Source organism: Carassius gibelio, chromosome B3 (genome assembly GCF_023724105.1).
Source record: "Carassius gibelio isolate Cgi1373 ecotype wild population from Czech Republic chromosome B3, carGib1.2-hapl.c, whole genome shotgun sequence".
Taxonomy (NCBI): domain Eukaryota; kingdom Metazoa; phylum Chordata; class Actinopteri; order Cypriniformes; family Cyprinidae; genus Carassius; species Carassius gibelio.
This window is the reverse complement of record NC_068398.1, coordinates 10,824,917-10,841,729: the sequence shown is the minus strand read 5'-3', so window position 1 is coordinate 10,841,729 and position 16,813 is coordinate 10,824,917. Positions and strand designations below refer to the sequence as shown.

The 16,813-nt window shown below is 35.3% G+C and overlaps 1 protein-coding gene across 25 annotated transcripts in view; it reads right to left on the bottom strand.

The window, feature by feature from the left end:
- Positions 1-1,134: 1,134 nt before the first annotated feature.
- LOC127951996 (adhesion G protein-coupled receptor E5) overlaps positions 1,135-16,813 on the bottom strand; it is a 73,871-nt gene continuing 58,192 nt past the window's right edge. For 6 of the 25 annotated variants that reach the window (XM_052550185.1, XM_052550197.1, XM_052550207.1 and 3 more), the window contains 13 exons: positions 7,265-7,308; positions 7,056-7,175; positions 6,498-6,651; positions 6,286-6,402; positions 5,986-6,173; positions 5,721-5,891; positions 4,763-4,957; positions 4,462-4,679; positions 4,302-4,368; positions 4,044-4,135; positions 3,742-3,910; positions 3,301-3,396; positions 1,135-2,418 (listed from right to left, as the gene is read on the bottom strand). In XM_052550185.1, coding sequence (XP_052406145.1) covers positions 2,377-2,418; positions 3,301-3,396; positions 3,742-3,910; positions 4,044-4,135; positions 4,302-4,368; positions 4,462-4,679; positions 4,763-4,957; positions 5,721-5,891; positions 5,986-6,173; positions 6,286-6,402; positions 6,498-6,651; positions 7,056-7,175; positions 7,265-7,308 — 1,673 coding nt within the window. In that variant the 3' untranslated portion in view covers positions 1,135-2,376. Of the gene's footprint in view, positions 2,419-3,300; positions 3,397-3,741; positions 3,911-4,043; positions 4,136-4,301; positions 4,369-4,461; positions 4,680-4,762; positions 4,958-5,720; positions 5,892-5,985; positions 6,174-6,285; positions 6,403-6,497; positions 6,652-7,055; positions 7,176-7,264; positions 7,309-7,505; positions 7,653-9,035; positions 9,189-9,271; positions 9,428-9,703; positions 9,788-11,489; positions 11,756-16,813 lie in introns of those variants that run through there. The other 19 variants (XM_052550200.1, XM_052550205.1, XM_052550203.1 and 16 more) reach the window with 6 other exon arrangements.

The window sequence follows — 16,813 nt, the reverse complement described above, 5'->3', positions numbered from 1 at the left end:
TTAAGATAAACCTCTACCTGTTCAAATGTCTCTGTTTCTCTGTTTGTTTTCTTTGTAACAGAGTCATTAGAGGTCCGCAAAGTTCAATCCAATTCTCTGTTATTTATTTTCCATTGCTCTGTGTCTCTGTGTGAATCATAATAATGTCACGATCTGGTTTATGATTCCCCTGCAGCAGAAGTGTTAATACACAATGACTACTGAAGCAGAACTTAATTTATATCGTGTTTCTTTCTTTATTCAGTGGAACAGAACATTTTTATGAATGACCGTTGAAATTTATGATAAATGGCATGGTTCCTCTGAGTTAGTGAACAGAAAGTGACCTGGACAGTAAGATGTCAGCCATTAACAGTGTGTTTGCAAACTTAACTAGTACCGGTATTATTTATTTGAAAGCTACATACTGTATGTGACCCTCTCTGTGAAATCCAGGCTAAAGTCTCAAATTCTTATTATGAGATAACAAGCATCCAAGTTGGATTTCAACAATTAATTTCACCATAACTTCAATCTTTAGCATGGCCGTACTCAGTCAATATTAAAGATATGAAGGCTACATTTTCACAGAATCTTATGAAGGATGATTTTTGTTGTTGTTGTAGAAAACAGTAAATCACACACACACACAAAATACTTTAGCTGAGTTTTCAAAAAGTGGGTCACATATTTGATTCATTATCCTTATCATTACAAAATTATACAAAATGATAGCATGCAAATTTGCATTTGCATACTAAATATGGGTATAAAAAAGCTACTGCTATCTGCATCCCAGTGTGAATAATAATATATAAGCAACTGTACTGTTTAAATTAATGTGAAACCAGTATTGTTTTCTTTTTGCACTATGGAGGAAATAGCAATATAAATCTCCCATTGCTGTACAATCTAGATAAATTGATTTATCTCTGTTTGAACTCATCCCTCATTTGTTTTGAAGTCTACAGAACAAAAGCCACATCAGCCAGTTCATGTCTTAACTCATATTTCAATCTTTGATATCCTGTTTCACTACTACCATTAGTAGATTCAGCCGAACCACAATAGGACTGCAAGCACTTTCACAAATTTAGCATATCAAAGCAGGTTCTGACTCTAATTTAAAAAAGCAGCAGACATCTGAGACATGAGGGGAATGAAAGTAAACATTTTAATATGAAAAACTCTGCAACATCAAAAAACCACAATAAGCATTAAATAGCGACTGTAAGGAAAAGTGCAGAAAATGAAGGCTTCATGTGCAAAATGTATCACTCAGCTTCACCGTAACTAAATATTCAGAACAAACCAGGAACCAGTTTATGGAGAATAATGATATGGAAAACAAAAGCATTTTCAGAAGTATGAACATCATGGGACAAACCTCAATCAAACCTCTTTTTTTTATGTAAATTGTACATCATTTTTTTTTTTTTAAATAAAAAGTCAATAAAAACTTTTAAAAGCATTTTATGAAACATTCTTAGGATGTTATTTACACTACTGATGAAAACATATTAAAAAACAATGAAAGTAATGCTTTTATTCTGCAAGGACACATTATATTTTCCATAAGTGACAGTAAAGACATTTATAATTAAAATGTTAAAACGTATATATTTCTTTCGAAATATCTGTTTATCAAAGAGTCCTGAAAACAAATCTATGAAGCAGCAAGCACCAGTTTTCAGTATTGACAATGATAAAACATGTTTCTTGATCATCAAATCATCATACTAGAATGATTTCTGAGGATCATGTGACACTGAAGACTGGAGGAATGATGCTGAAAATACAGCTTCATAACGGCTTATTATATGTAAATAGAAAACATTAATCTTAAATTAGAAAAATATTACACAATATTAAGTTTTATTGAATTTAAAATAAATAATTTCAGCTTAAGACATAAGATAATAATAATAATAGTAAAATTCCTCTAGGAGGAAACACAATGTATTAAATCTTTTTGAACGGGATAAATTGAACGATTTTTCTGAAGAACAGTGCTCAGTTTAACTATTTAACTAAAAAAAAAAAAAACAAGGCTTTCATGAACTACTCTCACAAAAAAAGGACATAATTGGTCATGCATCGATTTTAAATGAGGTTGTGCTTTTTAGTCAAACTGCATCATTTTCTTGACTTTAAGGAGCAATTGCAAAAGAACAAGAGATGCTTTTAAAATATGTCCTGGAAAAATAAAGATATCTTTAAAAGCATTAAAAAATGTTAACATTTTCTTTATAAAACGATGGAAGAGAAGGGTCCCCTAAAAGAAGAATTCCCCAAATACAATGTATGAATATTTTCACAGTAAGCAGACAGAGAAATAATGTGACACTCCAACTTGCAAACAGATGGAAAATTGAATGGTCCTGTGGAAATAACCTCTTAAATGTGTGATTCACCGGTGTGAGTATCGCTCCTGGAGGCCTGTGAAAAGAGTGCAGGCAGTCAGACGATTTGTTTAGCTCATTTATATTCACAGTCACAACTATAATTATTATTGGAAAACACACAGCTCAGTTTGCTTCAGTGTTCATCACCTCTCTTCTTAAGCATTTAGAAACTTGCAAATGAGAAAAGCTATTTTCCTTCTGAGCGTGCAGTTAGTATGTGATCTTTGACATCCGTGTAATTATTGTAATGAGTACACTTCAACTCATGACCTGATTGAGGATCATGTCAAAGCAGCAAGTAAACACATTTAATAATCTCAAAATCTTAAAGGAATAGTTCAGCCAAAAAAGAAAGTTTATTGAAAAAGTATCCCCCCTCAGACCACCCAGGATATAAATAAATGAGTTTGTTTCTTCATCAGAACAGATTTGGAAGAATTTAGCATTACATTACTTGCTAACCTATGGATCCTATGGAGTGAATGGGTGCCGTCAGAATGAGAGTCTAAACAGCTGATAAAAACATCACAATAATCCATTCCACTCTAATTTATCAGTTAGCATCCTGCAAAGTGAAAAGCTGCATGTTTGTACCAAACAAATTCATCATTAAGGCATTTTAACTTAAACAGTGTCATTACACGCCAAAATACCAGTCCACAATAGAAAGTAATATTATGGACAGAGGATATTTTAGGCAGAAACAATGGTAAAACACTTTTAATGATGAATTTGTTTTCTTTCAAGGCACCCGTTCACTTCAAAGGATCCACTGGTGAGGAAGTGATGTAATGTTCCCATGAAGAAACAAACTCATCTGCGTCTTGGACAGCCTGAGGGTGAATTTTCCTATTCCTTTAGCATGCACACATTCACTTAGCAAGAGCTGACGGCTCCTCTTTGAGACTGAGTTTACCTGCGGTTTGCTTGATTGGTTTGAGGTGAACTCTGAATATTTCCTCTTGTGTGGTGTGCAGATACAGGACAGGAATTTGGCATACTCCTCTCTCACCTGTCAGGAAATCACAGAGACATTAGTCACACACAACAGCAAGTGCATTGTTACGATCATGAAAATATGATCATAACAAATGTGTTTAAGAGAGTTTAGCGGCTTTTAGTCTGTGTTTACGAACTTTGAAGTCAACTAATGCAAATACTCTCTGAAAGATCTCACATCTTTATATAGCAGAAATCACCCCAAAAATAGAAACATTGTTGGTGTGTGTGTTTTTGTTTTAGATTAGTTTGCATTTGTATTTAAAAAGATGCATCTTGTGTTTTGTGCTAATAAGTTAATATGCTGAATTGGCAATTTTTGTTAACACATCTTTGTAAGGAGATGAACAGGACTCACTTGTTTTGCGAGCCAGCAGTGCATGATGAACATCAGCACCCCCTGCAGGCTGCTTAGTATGGTGAAGATGTATGACATTACCACAGTGTTTTCATTAAACTGAAAACAGCCAAACACCCACATGATGCCAAGGATGCACAGCTGAGCGATTGCAGTAATCGTAAATGCCCTGTAGGTGGAGATAAAGACCTGCTTCAAATACTAAAAGCATAAGTGCATAAGACACGTCATTCAAAAACATGAACAAAATCAAAATTATTCCAAACTTGGATTGGTAGCGAGGGTTTAATAACGTTTCTCACTTGATTTTGTGCAGACTGTCTAAGTCTGGGTTGAGGGAGGAAAACTTTTCTGCCAGCTTCGATATTGTTATGAGGAAGAATAGTACATTCACCTGGAAAGAACAGACAAAACGTTAAGTTTAAACAACATCTGTCATTCTTTAGATTTCTTTTAAGAGGTTTTTGATGGCTATTAATGTGGCACTTTCCAAAAATAGCACACAGTATGCTGTTTAAAAGTACACATTTGTGGAAAGTGCCATGTTAAAAGGTACTTACAATAATTATGACACAAACTGGCCCATAAAAGCTCCAGATGAAGCCATCTTCGATGTTGAGCCAACAGCTACAGATAAAGAAAAACATCTTAATATCATCAGAAACCAGCCTGAAATTCTAATTAGCATCTGCAAAGACATCAGTAATGTCTAAAACTCACTACTTTTCGGTGCCATATCCACTTGCGTTCACTGAGGCTGAAATGGCCACGATTACAGCAGGAACTCCATAACCAGCGGCAAACATATAGACGGGTCTCAGCGTTGTGTTGAAGACCAGCACCACCATGCGGAAGAGCTGCACTCCTTCCAGACACATCCAGCAGAAGGAAGCCAGGAAGAAGTAGTGCAGAATACCTGCAACGACTGAACAGCCCACCTGAAGGACAGGAAGTGATGAACACTCAGGATGTTTATTATCAGACCCGGACAAACCTGACCCTGTGTGAAGCTGCAGTTCACCTTATTCTCTGTGCGGGAGATGCCCACGAGGAACACAAAGTAGGCGATGAAGAGGCTGATGCACAGGTGCAGGTGGATGGTGTTGCGGGTGCTCTGGATGGATCGCACGAAATAAAACGTGACAATGCAGATGAGGAAGCAGATCAGAGACAGCGACAGTCCCACCAGTGTGATCACACGCAGCTCGTACACATCCTAGTTAAAGAGAAAACAAAGAGTCTCCTTAAAAGATTTGTTTGAGCACGTTAAGTATTCTTCTCTCTTTTGCTGCATGCATTTTATTCCTCTGTTGCACTGCACATATCATTAAAAGTCATTGCAGTTTTTCAGGGTGTGACCTTTGACCCTCGCCCACAATCCTGAATGGCTATCCTCCTAAATTATATCATTGGCTGCGTCTGCAAGCTTAGGTAGCGAGTTAGTGACTTTGCAAAGCAGCATTTGCACATGAAGGAACATGATGAGACTAATGTTAAACATCTGAGCTAGCATAATGATCTACAACAAATTAGAGGGAGATAACTAAGCAAATATTTAATTACTAGAATTTTTAATAGTAGTATTAATAGTATTACTGGTACTTCAGGAAATAAAAGACCACGTGGGATCCTCAACTTGGAGTTACGCAATACCAGCTCTGTCAAATTTCTTGCAAAACCCTTCATTTTTGGTCTCCGGTTCTTTTCAACGAACTATGGCTTCTTTATGTCTTCTTTAGGGCTTCTTTATGTTTTTACTGCACTTATTGTATTGGTTGATATGTAAATGAGATGTTGCGTCTGTGTTCTTTAATTTGCTCGTTAGTAAATCACCCGTAGAAATGCTAAATTGTCCCAAACTGGCCCATAATATTTATCTTTAAAAAAAAAAAAAAATTTGTGCATAAAAATAATTTTGTCTTAATAGTTGAACTTTTATGATGTGCTCAAGTTTTGGTGACAGAAGTAAGAATACAAACCCCAATATCATAGAGAGCCATAAGTACAGCAAAGCTGCTGAGGTGAGAACAGGAGCAGACGGTCTGATCGGGACTGAAGCTCACTGTAGTGCAGCCCCACGTTGACCACGCGCCCCCGTCCAGCTCAGGATCCCAAAACACACACACAGGCCTTTGCTTCTCATTATTTTCCTTGGGGGAAATGTACGTGAAGAATTGTTAATTGATAGTGTATCATAATGATGAAACACATTATATGTGGTGCATTGAGAGAATTGTTCCATACCTTCAAGTGATAAAATGTGAAATTAACTGGTGTCGTTAGACTGTTTGTCTCTTTGTTGCTAACAGTGGCGGTCACTACTTTTGAATTGATCTTGAAAGTTTCATTTTTCTGTGTCTGTAAATGGTCAAAAAAGCCATTGAGTGATTCCTCCAGACCATTGTAGCTGAGGAGAGCTGCAGTCGTGAAGCCTGGTTGATGCACAAAGAAAGTAAAAAATGTATTATACTGTCGAATAATAAAAAAGTAACTTCTATTATTATTATTATTATTTACTCTGTTAAATAAATTAGGAATATATACCGAGGTATGTATTTCCTGTTGCTGTTTCCCAGTGGGAGGTTAATTGTGCTCCACTAGTTTTCATCATGAAATCACCCTCAGGTGGAGAATTGCCCCTCATTACTAACAGCTCCACATCTGAAATGAAAAAAAAAAAAAAAACACATTACAAATGTAAGACTGAATTCAGTGAAGTGGATGTATGATACTGACATGTAATATTTTGGTCTTACCAGTTGTAGCGCTTTCTCTCCTGGTCAGGCTTTCTGACTGCAGATGTCCTATCAGTTTTAGCATGCTTTCCACAATACTAAACAACGCTGAGACCTTAGCACTATCAGCACTGAAGCCACCACGAAGCAGATCATCGAGAGCATTCTGAAATGCCTGTATGAGTGGGGAAAATGAGAGAGATTTGTGGATCGATGCAGTGTTTAAGTATAAGCACTCATCTGAGCTTATTGAACTTAAGTGCATTTATGGTAAACTCTAATGTCATATTTTTATGTCTTTGTTTATTTTTCTGACAATAGAAAATTTAATTAAACATCACAAAGTGCACTTTTTTTTGCTTAAGTGTGTTAAGAAAAAGTCATGAAAGCCTCTGTAGGTACACTTAAGTGGACTTCTTTTAAAATTAATATTATATAATCTGCAAATATTATTGTATAAAAGAATGTAAATTATTATTATTTTTTTAATTGATGTGCTTTTTTCACAAGGTTATATATTTAGCCAAACTTGTGTATTTTTGCAATAAAACTAATTTACAAATCGGACTGATTTATCACCTGCAAAAAACTTTTTCCGTCTTGTTTTGTAAAGTCCTTCATTCTGACAGGTTCACTCTGATTCAGTATCTGACTGATGTTGGTCATCAAAGAGGCCAGATTTGTGAACTCTGGAAATAGCTAAAACAGAAAAGAGAAATCAGAATTCTGGGTAATTTTGAATGACTGAAGTATTCTGTAACAGTAATCAGGTAAAAGTTATGCTGTACCTGGGATGCTTTTATCGCAGTTAATAATACGTCAGACATAAGATCTAAAAAACAAACAAAACAAAACTATAAACAAAATTCATGACCGTTTTTACTGTTTTTGCAGACTTCTGCTCCACATATAGATTTATCAACATCACATACACCTTCAACAACACCAAAACAGCATTTTGATTTCTCAAAAACAAGCCTAAACTTAAATTAGTCAAAATGTGAACTTGAATGCTTTTAAAGGACTTACTCTCACAGAGTTCACTTGTATCATTGAAGATAGTTCCTCCTGACTTTAGTCTGAATCCAGCTTCACAGATGCAGTAGAAACCTCCAGCAGTGTTATGACATGATGCATGTTTTCCACAAAAACTGGGATCTTTGCATTCATCTTTGTCTGTAATTTAGGGACAGATAATAAACAAAAACATGTCAACTGAAAACTCTGACCTTAGACTGCAATCAAACAGATGGTCAAAAAGCCAGCTTCACATGTGCAGTAATAACCTCCTTCAGTATTAACACATGTTGTATTAGGACCACATTCAACACTGCCATTCACACATTCATTGATGTCTGAAATTAGATGAACTAGGGCTGCAACTAACCATTATTTTTATAATCGATTAGCTGGCTGATTATTTTTTCGATTAACCGGATTAAACACCCTATTTTCTTTATTTTAATTTTACTGACAAAAGCACACCATTGCACATTCTGCCCGATGTCCTTAAAACAAATGTACCAGCTGAATGCTATGAAAACATACAGTACTTAATTTATTAGACCACCTGTCGTAAGACAGAAATATTTTAGGAATCTGTCAAAAAATATTATACAAATTTTATTGTAATTTTTGGACAAATAACAAACTGAAACAACTAAATCGTATTTATTAACATAATAACAAAAATGGCCTCCTTTGCCTTTGATAACAGCTCACATGCTTGCTGGCATTGTTTATGTACTTTTTGACTAATTAGGTATCTGAATAAAAAAACACTATAATGTACTTGACAATTATTTCTGCCTTTCTTCCACAGATAACAGCAATAATTATATATTATATCATTAAAAATAGCTTACAGCTGTTAGTAAAAAACTTAAGCATATTGGAGGTCTAACCAATACAGAAAGCTAATAAAATTGTTTAGTTATACCAACATTGTTAGTTAAGAGCAAAACTGGTTAAAAACCTTATATAAATTAGTTTTAATAAATGTGTTAATCACTGTAAGTTATATAGTGAATATTGAAACAATAAAGATAATAAAGATGAATAAAATCACTGTAGGAACACACGTTGCATGCTCTTTAATCACAGTCAGTCATTTTTTTATCTTGTAAAAGCAACTGATATTTATATTCTGACAATTACACACTGCTTTCCCTTCACAGTTCCTACTCTCATAAATTACTTGCACGTCGTGTTCACTTTTAAACCTAAATATGAATGTTAAACAACAGATATTTCAGCACAATGAATGTTTTTGTGCTGAATATTGTCTCGCTCGCCTCTCTCTGTGTTCCGTCTGTTTAACGCGCGCCCTTTTAATGTAAACTGCAGCAAGTCACTGAAAAATCCCCACCACTAATACACAGCATTTTGTGCTTTGAATTAGCATGAAAAGTTCATTTAGTAACTTAAAACTTCTCATAAAAAGTTAATAATAAAATTAAATATTTAATCCTAACACTGTCCAATGTCAATTCTGGGTCATTAAGTAAAAGCAGAAGCACTAGATGGCCAATAAATGTGTAAGGTCTAAAAGTTTCTTACCAATACACTGAACTCCTTGTCCTGAATTAAATATGTCATTTCCAGTGCTGGAAATGTAGCCAGTTGCACATGTGCAATTATAACCTCCTACAGTATTATCACATGTTGTATTAGGACCACAATCAGCGCTGCCGACCAAACATTCATTGATGTCTGAAATGAGATGAACAGAGATTCAGATGTTTTCTCTGTTGCACAGAGATCATGTAAGATTCATCATATCAAGCTCTCTTTACCTTCACATTCAATCCCATCCTTTTGTGTGAAATTATGAGGTGACTGATTATTAGGTTTGAATCCTTCATGACATTGACAGTAGTAGCTGCCAACAGTGTTGAAGCATGTTGCATTTCTTCCACAAATGGATGGATTAGTCTCACACTCATTCTCATCTATAATAATGACAGAGAAAGTCTGAATAACCATAGCACCGTTTCCTGATTTTAATTTACGATTCATCAATAAGTGCTGTTTCATGAATGTGTCCTATATCTGCAATAGAATATCCAGCTATTCAGTAATATAAAACAATATCAGCAAAACTTGATTATTATTTGTGTGTGTGTGTGTGTGTGTGAATAAATGTTGGCATGCCCAACCCAAGTCAAATCCTGTTAAGCTCTGACATCAGAGTATCATACTGTATATGTTAGCTTGTTTACTCATACCTTCACACTTTCCTCTGCTTTCTCTCTCTCCAAGTCTGCAGGTTGTTCTCATCAGGATGTTCTCTGTCAGTGCTAACAGAAGAACTATGAGCAGAAAATAAAGAGTCTGTTATGGCAGGTTTAGTTTATTTACTGTAGTTTGATGCACATATAGTATTTATGAGACCACACTAATAAACTGATATATTTTTTTATGTTAACTTGCAAACATGCAGATAGATTTAGGAACTGTCAATAGTCAAACCAAAAACATCCAGAAATTAATTAATAAATGCATGATCATTTTACATTTGATTAAAGTAGTTATGTAATGAAATGGTAAAATTAACTATATTGAAATAATGCATATCAAACTGAGCCACATTTTGACCCAACGTGATCTCATAGGTAAGACACGCTAAAATGAACCAAATGACTTATTGCCTATAATGGCTTTCTTGGCATTCAGTTTACTAGGAGTAACAGTCTTAGACAAAGTTGGAAGACGTATCAAAGAAAAAAACTTGTATTTCCACTCATTGTACATGACAGTTGCAGTGCGATGATGTCCAGTCAGGAAGTACACTCTCGAGAGTGATGGGTGTGGTGCTACGCTGTACTGTGGTTAACAGATTTAACTTACAGAGCCAGCGTACATATCAACACACTGTCACATGCTCTGACCACAGGCTTGGTCAGCCAGAAGACCGTTAAAAAGTGCTCGAACACTTTTTACAACCACATTGGTGACTCAGCCATAACCTAAGGTGTGGTCTTGCTAATTTCTTTTTTTTTAACCAAGCACCAGGCAAACAATATTTTTATGATTTTGTGCGTATTCTGTTCAGTTTAACAGTATGGTTTATGTAACACTTTTTTCCCTCGTCATAGTTTTTCCTGAGTTTGATGTCATTGTCCCATCAGTCTGGGCCTCTCAGCTGTGGACACATGAAAACACCTTGGATTTCCGGTCCTGATTTGGTTTCCGCCAATATTTTCCCATTGTCAAAATCAAAGGCAAGAAACGTCATGATTTAAAGTAGATCACCCCGAAATAAAAGAGTCATTGTTTACTCACCGTCAAGTCGTTTCAAACCGGTATGACTTTCATTCTTGCGTGAAGCATAAAAAATGACATTTCTACGTGTGTTTTTGTGGCTTTGTTAGCAACATTTTTCAAAATAAATTATTTTGTGTTTCCCAGAAGAAATAAAGCGATAGAGGTTTGCAGCGACAATGAGTAAATTATGTAAAAACCTTAATTTTTCAGTGAACTAACTCTTTAACTTTGAGCTAAACAACACCCCGTTTCACTTGTCATTTTCTCACAATATCACATGAACTCACAATATTTCGATTTTTACTAGTGCACTGACTTTAAAGGATAATGAGTTTGCATCTTTCCCCAAAATCACTTATTTAATTTCACAGCAATTTTCCAAACAATTAAACAGCATGTCTAAAGACTACGAAAGCAGGAGCAAAACCCTCTGAGAAGACCAATAGATGTTGTGTTTCTACGTTCATCAGTCACATTCAGCTGGTGCTTTCCAGATTACTGGAGCTCACAGGCCCTGCTTCAGATAAAAAAAGAACGACCCCAGTGTGACATCAGATTTTCCTCTCTGTTGAAGTTTCCTTTCATGCCCATTTACTGTTTCTCTATTTTTGAAACCTCAATGATTACGCAGTTGTTGGCAGGGCAACGTTTCATTTAACAGAACCACACAGTGGCTCCATACAAACATCTGTGTCTACATTCATCAGTGGAAACTTCAATCCTGAAGAAATCTGAAGCTTGACTCACCCAGACTCAGCAGATACTTGTGCCGCATGGTCAAAGAGTGAAAGAAACCCACAAAATGAAAAACCAATAATGAAAATGGCTTATAATTCCATACAAATTTTTGAGGCTCTTCAAAAGTCGATTTTCTTCAGGCTTGTCTCCAACTATCTTTCGATTCTATGCAAGCCTAGTAGAGTCACCATCCAGAAAAGAAAGAAAAAAAAAGTGAAGGCTTTTATATTTGAATGTCTTGCTCTCAGACTAGGTCTTGTGTCTCTCTTGCTGACTCTAATGCTGAACAAGCCTGAAGTGCCTAAAAGAGTTTTGTTGGTCCAGCCCCCTGCTTTGGGTGACACCGAGAGGGAGGGAGCAGGAAAAAAAGTAACAAGAGAATAAAAATGGTCTTCATGATGTCAGTGTAGTGTTGAGTAACTCTTCATTTGCTGCTAATCTGTTCGCAGAATCTATTTCATTAGGAAGCATTTAAAAAAACAATAATAATAATTAATATAATGGATTTATTTACAAATAAAGCATTCTGATAAAGTTGTAAATCAAATATAAGTTTAATAATGAAGCATTAAATAAAATGAAACATTTATTATATATGTAGTTATCTATGTAGCAGAATACTCTCTGCTGGTTAATGCTGAAGATGCATGTGTGCATTTGTACGTGTGACTTCCTGTTTTTGTGTGTGTGTGTGTGTGTGTTGTCATGAAGGTGTCGAGGAGCTGCTCTTCAAGAGCATTCTGCTTTCAGAGTTGATATTTTATCAACCATGCAGTTTCTAACACAAGTTTACAAAAAGTTACTCCAGTGTTCCTTCCCCAACATGCATTTGCTAAAATAACCTTTAGCCTTTATTCATATGCAGAGGATCCTATGGGAATGCTTGTTTGACAGATTTAATGTTACATTGCACTGACATTGTCTAAAGTTCAATTTGCTCAAACAATGTTCTTCTAGCTGTTTTCCTTTTGGCTATATTCACAGATGGGACGAGTCAACAAGTAGGCTAAGGTCCCAGACCTCTCAACAATGGCACCCATTTGTGTAGTTCTGGCGTTGCTGGGACCTGTTGATTGATTCCTTGATATTGCAGCTTTACTAGCATTGTGAAAGAAAAATGTCTTTCTTCTTACATTATATTTTAAAATGGATGTTGTTGGCAAGAGATTTTATCACTACCCAAAAATAAACGAGGACTACTCAACATCATACATACATACAGTAAGTGCACTCTCAACGCAAAAACTTAAAGTGTTTTGATACCTCTTCAAGAGACCTCAAGTTTCCTTTAATGGAGAAGACATTCCCATATGATACACTATGATGATGTATTTTGGGATTCATAAACAAACATCCAAGCTGAGGTATGAAACAAGATTTGTATGACATTCTTCTTTCAGAGTTATAGTAAACAATGTTCTGGCTCTTCCTAGATTTATAATGCCAGTGAATGTGGTCGCGATTCTGAAGCAAAAATAAAAAGTAGTCCACACAGCTCCCAGGGGTGAATAAAGTAAACTTTAGCAACCATAAAGCAAAATGTTAAAATATCTACCCACAACACGCATTGTGACAGCACACACTATTTTCATTTTCTTCAAAACTAGTAATTTGAAAGAAATCTATAATATATAAACATTGTGTTGCTTTGTTGAAGGATTGTTGTTGTTGTTTTTAATTCATGATTAATATGAATACAGAAAGGTTCAGTTGAATCTCTATTTGAACCATCATTCAGCGTTGCAGCCTTATATTATGGTAGACACCAGCTAACAGTACATGGGTAGAACAGGATATGAACAGGAAATTACAACAGATGGAACAGATCTGCTAAACATGTCAAAATAAACTCACATCTCCCTCATTCGTTTACATAATAGTGACTCTGCAGAGGTGTTGAATTTTTTGAGGTGTGGCCAAATGTTTAGAGAGTCTTGTGATAAGAGACTAGTAACTCAAAGGTCATGAGTTCAAGTCTCGGTAACTTTAGGAATTGAAGGTGAGGGGAGAAAATATAATGCGCTCTCTTCCACCTTTAAAACTGATGACTGAGATGAGACCCTTGAGTAAGGCACTGAACCAAAAACAGCTCTCCCATGTTGTGTGTAAGTGTGTGTTCGTTACTCACTGTTGTGAGTGTGCTCTTGGATGTGAGAAATGCAGAGCACAAATTCTGAGTGTAGGGCGCCATACTTAGCCACACGCCACGTCCTTCCTCTTTCCTCATTTCCTTAAATCGCTGTTAGGATGTACAGTAATATTGGGTTTCCCTATTAAACTTCCAACATATGTTAATAGTAAACACTGGGGCATAAATACAGAGGGGATAACAAAACCAGACACAGGAGCAAATGGTCAGAGAGAAATAAGGGAAACTACAAGAGCTACGAAAGCACTAGAAACAGAACTAGAAACAGGAACAGAACAAAAAAGTCCAAATGGGAGAAAATATTTGTGTTCACAGCCCATGTCTGTAGCTCTGTGGATCCAACAGAAACAAACATACTGTGCAGTGCCTCAAAAATGTTTAAAGTCATATTTACAGGATAGATCTATGAATGCCACTGTTTTGTCACTTGCTCTATTGGATGATGCTAGGACAGCTTTATATTTCCACTAAAAATGTTTAGCTTTTGCATCACCAGGACTAAATGCAATGAAAGTGAGAAATTTTAAACTGTGGCTTAAGAGTCCAAATGAATTATGAAGACACTCTATGCACTACTGTTTAAAAATGTAGGGTCAGTGAGAATTTTTTTTTTTTCACAAAAATTATCTGATGCTCACCATATGCAAGGCTGAGCAGAAATCCAGTGAAAGTATCATTGCTTCAGTCTTCAGTCACACAATCCTTCAGAAATCATTCTATTCTATAATTTAATGCACCCTTGCTTAATTTAAGCAGTGATTTCTTATGTATTGTTGTATTCTGGATCAATCAAGTGTACGTCATTGTTTCCTACCAATGTTTATCTTGAACTACTGAAACCCACAGCTGTTCCTCTTATTCTGCTCTTGTCCTACACGCTGCTGACAGCAAGAGAATGAGTGCTGAGAAATTACTTATTCCCCAGATGTTTGGTGATACCAGTCAGAAAAGGGATTTTGGTGCACAGTATTTATAAAACCCCACACTAGGGGACATATAGCAGGTGTAAGAGAAGGCGAATATAAAATAAAGGATGTGACTGCAGACGTGCAAGAAACCACAAGATGCATTATACGAAACTAATATATTCAATGTTATTCACCACCTCAAAATATAGCATCACTTTTTCATTTCTCAAAAATAGTGTCTTTAATTTGGGTGTTTATTTTATATAATGTTACATATAGATTTCAAAATCTAAATAATTCGTAAAAAATTTTATTCAGAAAGCAGTACATTGGTCTGAATAAGAAAATATCTTAATATGATAGCTAAACAAAACTTCTTAGTTACCAGTAACAAATACTATGTGCGTGTATGCTTCTTTCTGTATTATTGCAGTTATTTCTGAAGCAGTGTAAAAATATTTGAAAATGTACACGTTGTGAATTGGTTTTAATAAATAAATGCCCCTTTTCACTATACACAAACACAATATTATACTACACTATTGTCTGCTTGTTGATGGTGTAAATGTTACTGTGTTCTGTCGATGTGCTGTCCTTCCTCTTTCTTAGAATCTCCCCGCTTTTCATCTCTGCTTTCATCTTGAGTTCTTATATAGCGTTTAAATTTAACCAGGAACTACCCAACAGTCACCTCTTCCTCCGCAAACCACAAAACCAACATGGTGTGCGTCATGGCTTCACACTAAATGAGTACGTAGTTGCTATGTTGTTCTATGTAATTTCTAGAGTGCTGATAAGGGTTTGTATGTGTAATTAATAAAAGTGGTATAAGCACACCTTTCCTCAATACGATATGATTTGAGATATCATTCATGTCAACAGCACAAACAGGGCAACGTTTAACATTTTATATTTTATTGAAATCCCTAAGTATGGGCATTTACCCTGAACTTCTTCCTATTTTGTTTCAGGCTATTGACCTTTTGTACATCTTCTTTGGAGGCCTAGAAAGGGATGGTAAGTTTCCATAGTTAACTTCTTCAGTTTCACTTCAAATTTAATTCAGTATACCTCCACAACCCCGAGCACCAAGCCTCTCTTTCATTTCTCTCTCCAGTTGTTCATGTGCATTACTAAAGACTTCTAGGTCATGTGTGTATTTAGGTCAGCAAATTTTCATAATTTTTTAAGTTCAAAAGAATGGGTATGCACCTATCAAGCATTTTCAGTTTATATATATATATATATATATATATATATATATATATATATATATGTGTGTGTGTGTGTGTGTGTGTGTGTGTGTATATATATATATATATATATGTGTGTGTGTGTGTGTGTGTGTGTGTGTATATATATATATATATATATATATATATATATATATATATATACTTATATATATATACTTACCTAGAACCTATGGTTATTCATGGTAAGTTGATAGCTCATAAATATACAACTTATAGACATCCATCTTTTTTCAACGTATGGTCAGTGAAATGAGGTGAAAACGTTGTTAGTCCTTCTGAAAATAACGGTCAACTTCAAGACATCAAACCTTCTAATAAATGGAGTTCTGAAGTTACCAAATTTGACCATGATTTATGTGATTTCAAACATGTATTTAATTATTTATTTAGTTTGATATATATAGCAGAAAAGGTGATGTCTACCCCTATGTTTTGATGGTCTAGTATTACAATGACAGAGTTAAAGCTGCAGTAGGTAACTTTTGTAAAAATTTATTTTTTACATATTTGTTAAACCTGTCATTATGTCCTGACAGTAGAATATGAGACAGACAATCTGTGAAAAAAATCAAGCTCCTCTGGCTCCTCCCAGTGTCCTATTGCCATTTGCAGAAACTCCATCGCTCCCGGTAGGAAACAACCAATCAGAGCTGCGGTCCGTAACTTTTTTTGTGCTCAAAATTTACAAAATGTATATAATAAGCGAGTATACCATGAATCCATTTTCCAAACCGTGTTTTTGGGTTGTCCTGAATCACTAGGGTGCACCTATAATAAGTGTTTATATTCGGACTATTTTAGATTGCTTCGGGGATACCGCGGCGAAGTAACCCAGTACCTTTGTGATTCTTCATAGACATAAAAGTTACTGACTGCAGCTTTAATGGTGAAATCAGCAATGTGAGAAGGAAATCACAGTATCTGAGCATCACAGCATTTATAAAAGTCCATATTATGGCTATTAATTTTTTCTTTCTACTAATATAATTAACTATATAATATAACTAACAATTATTTTTT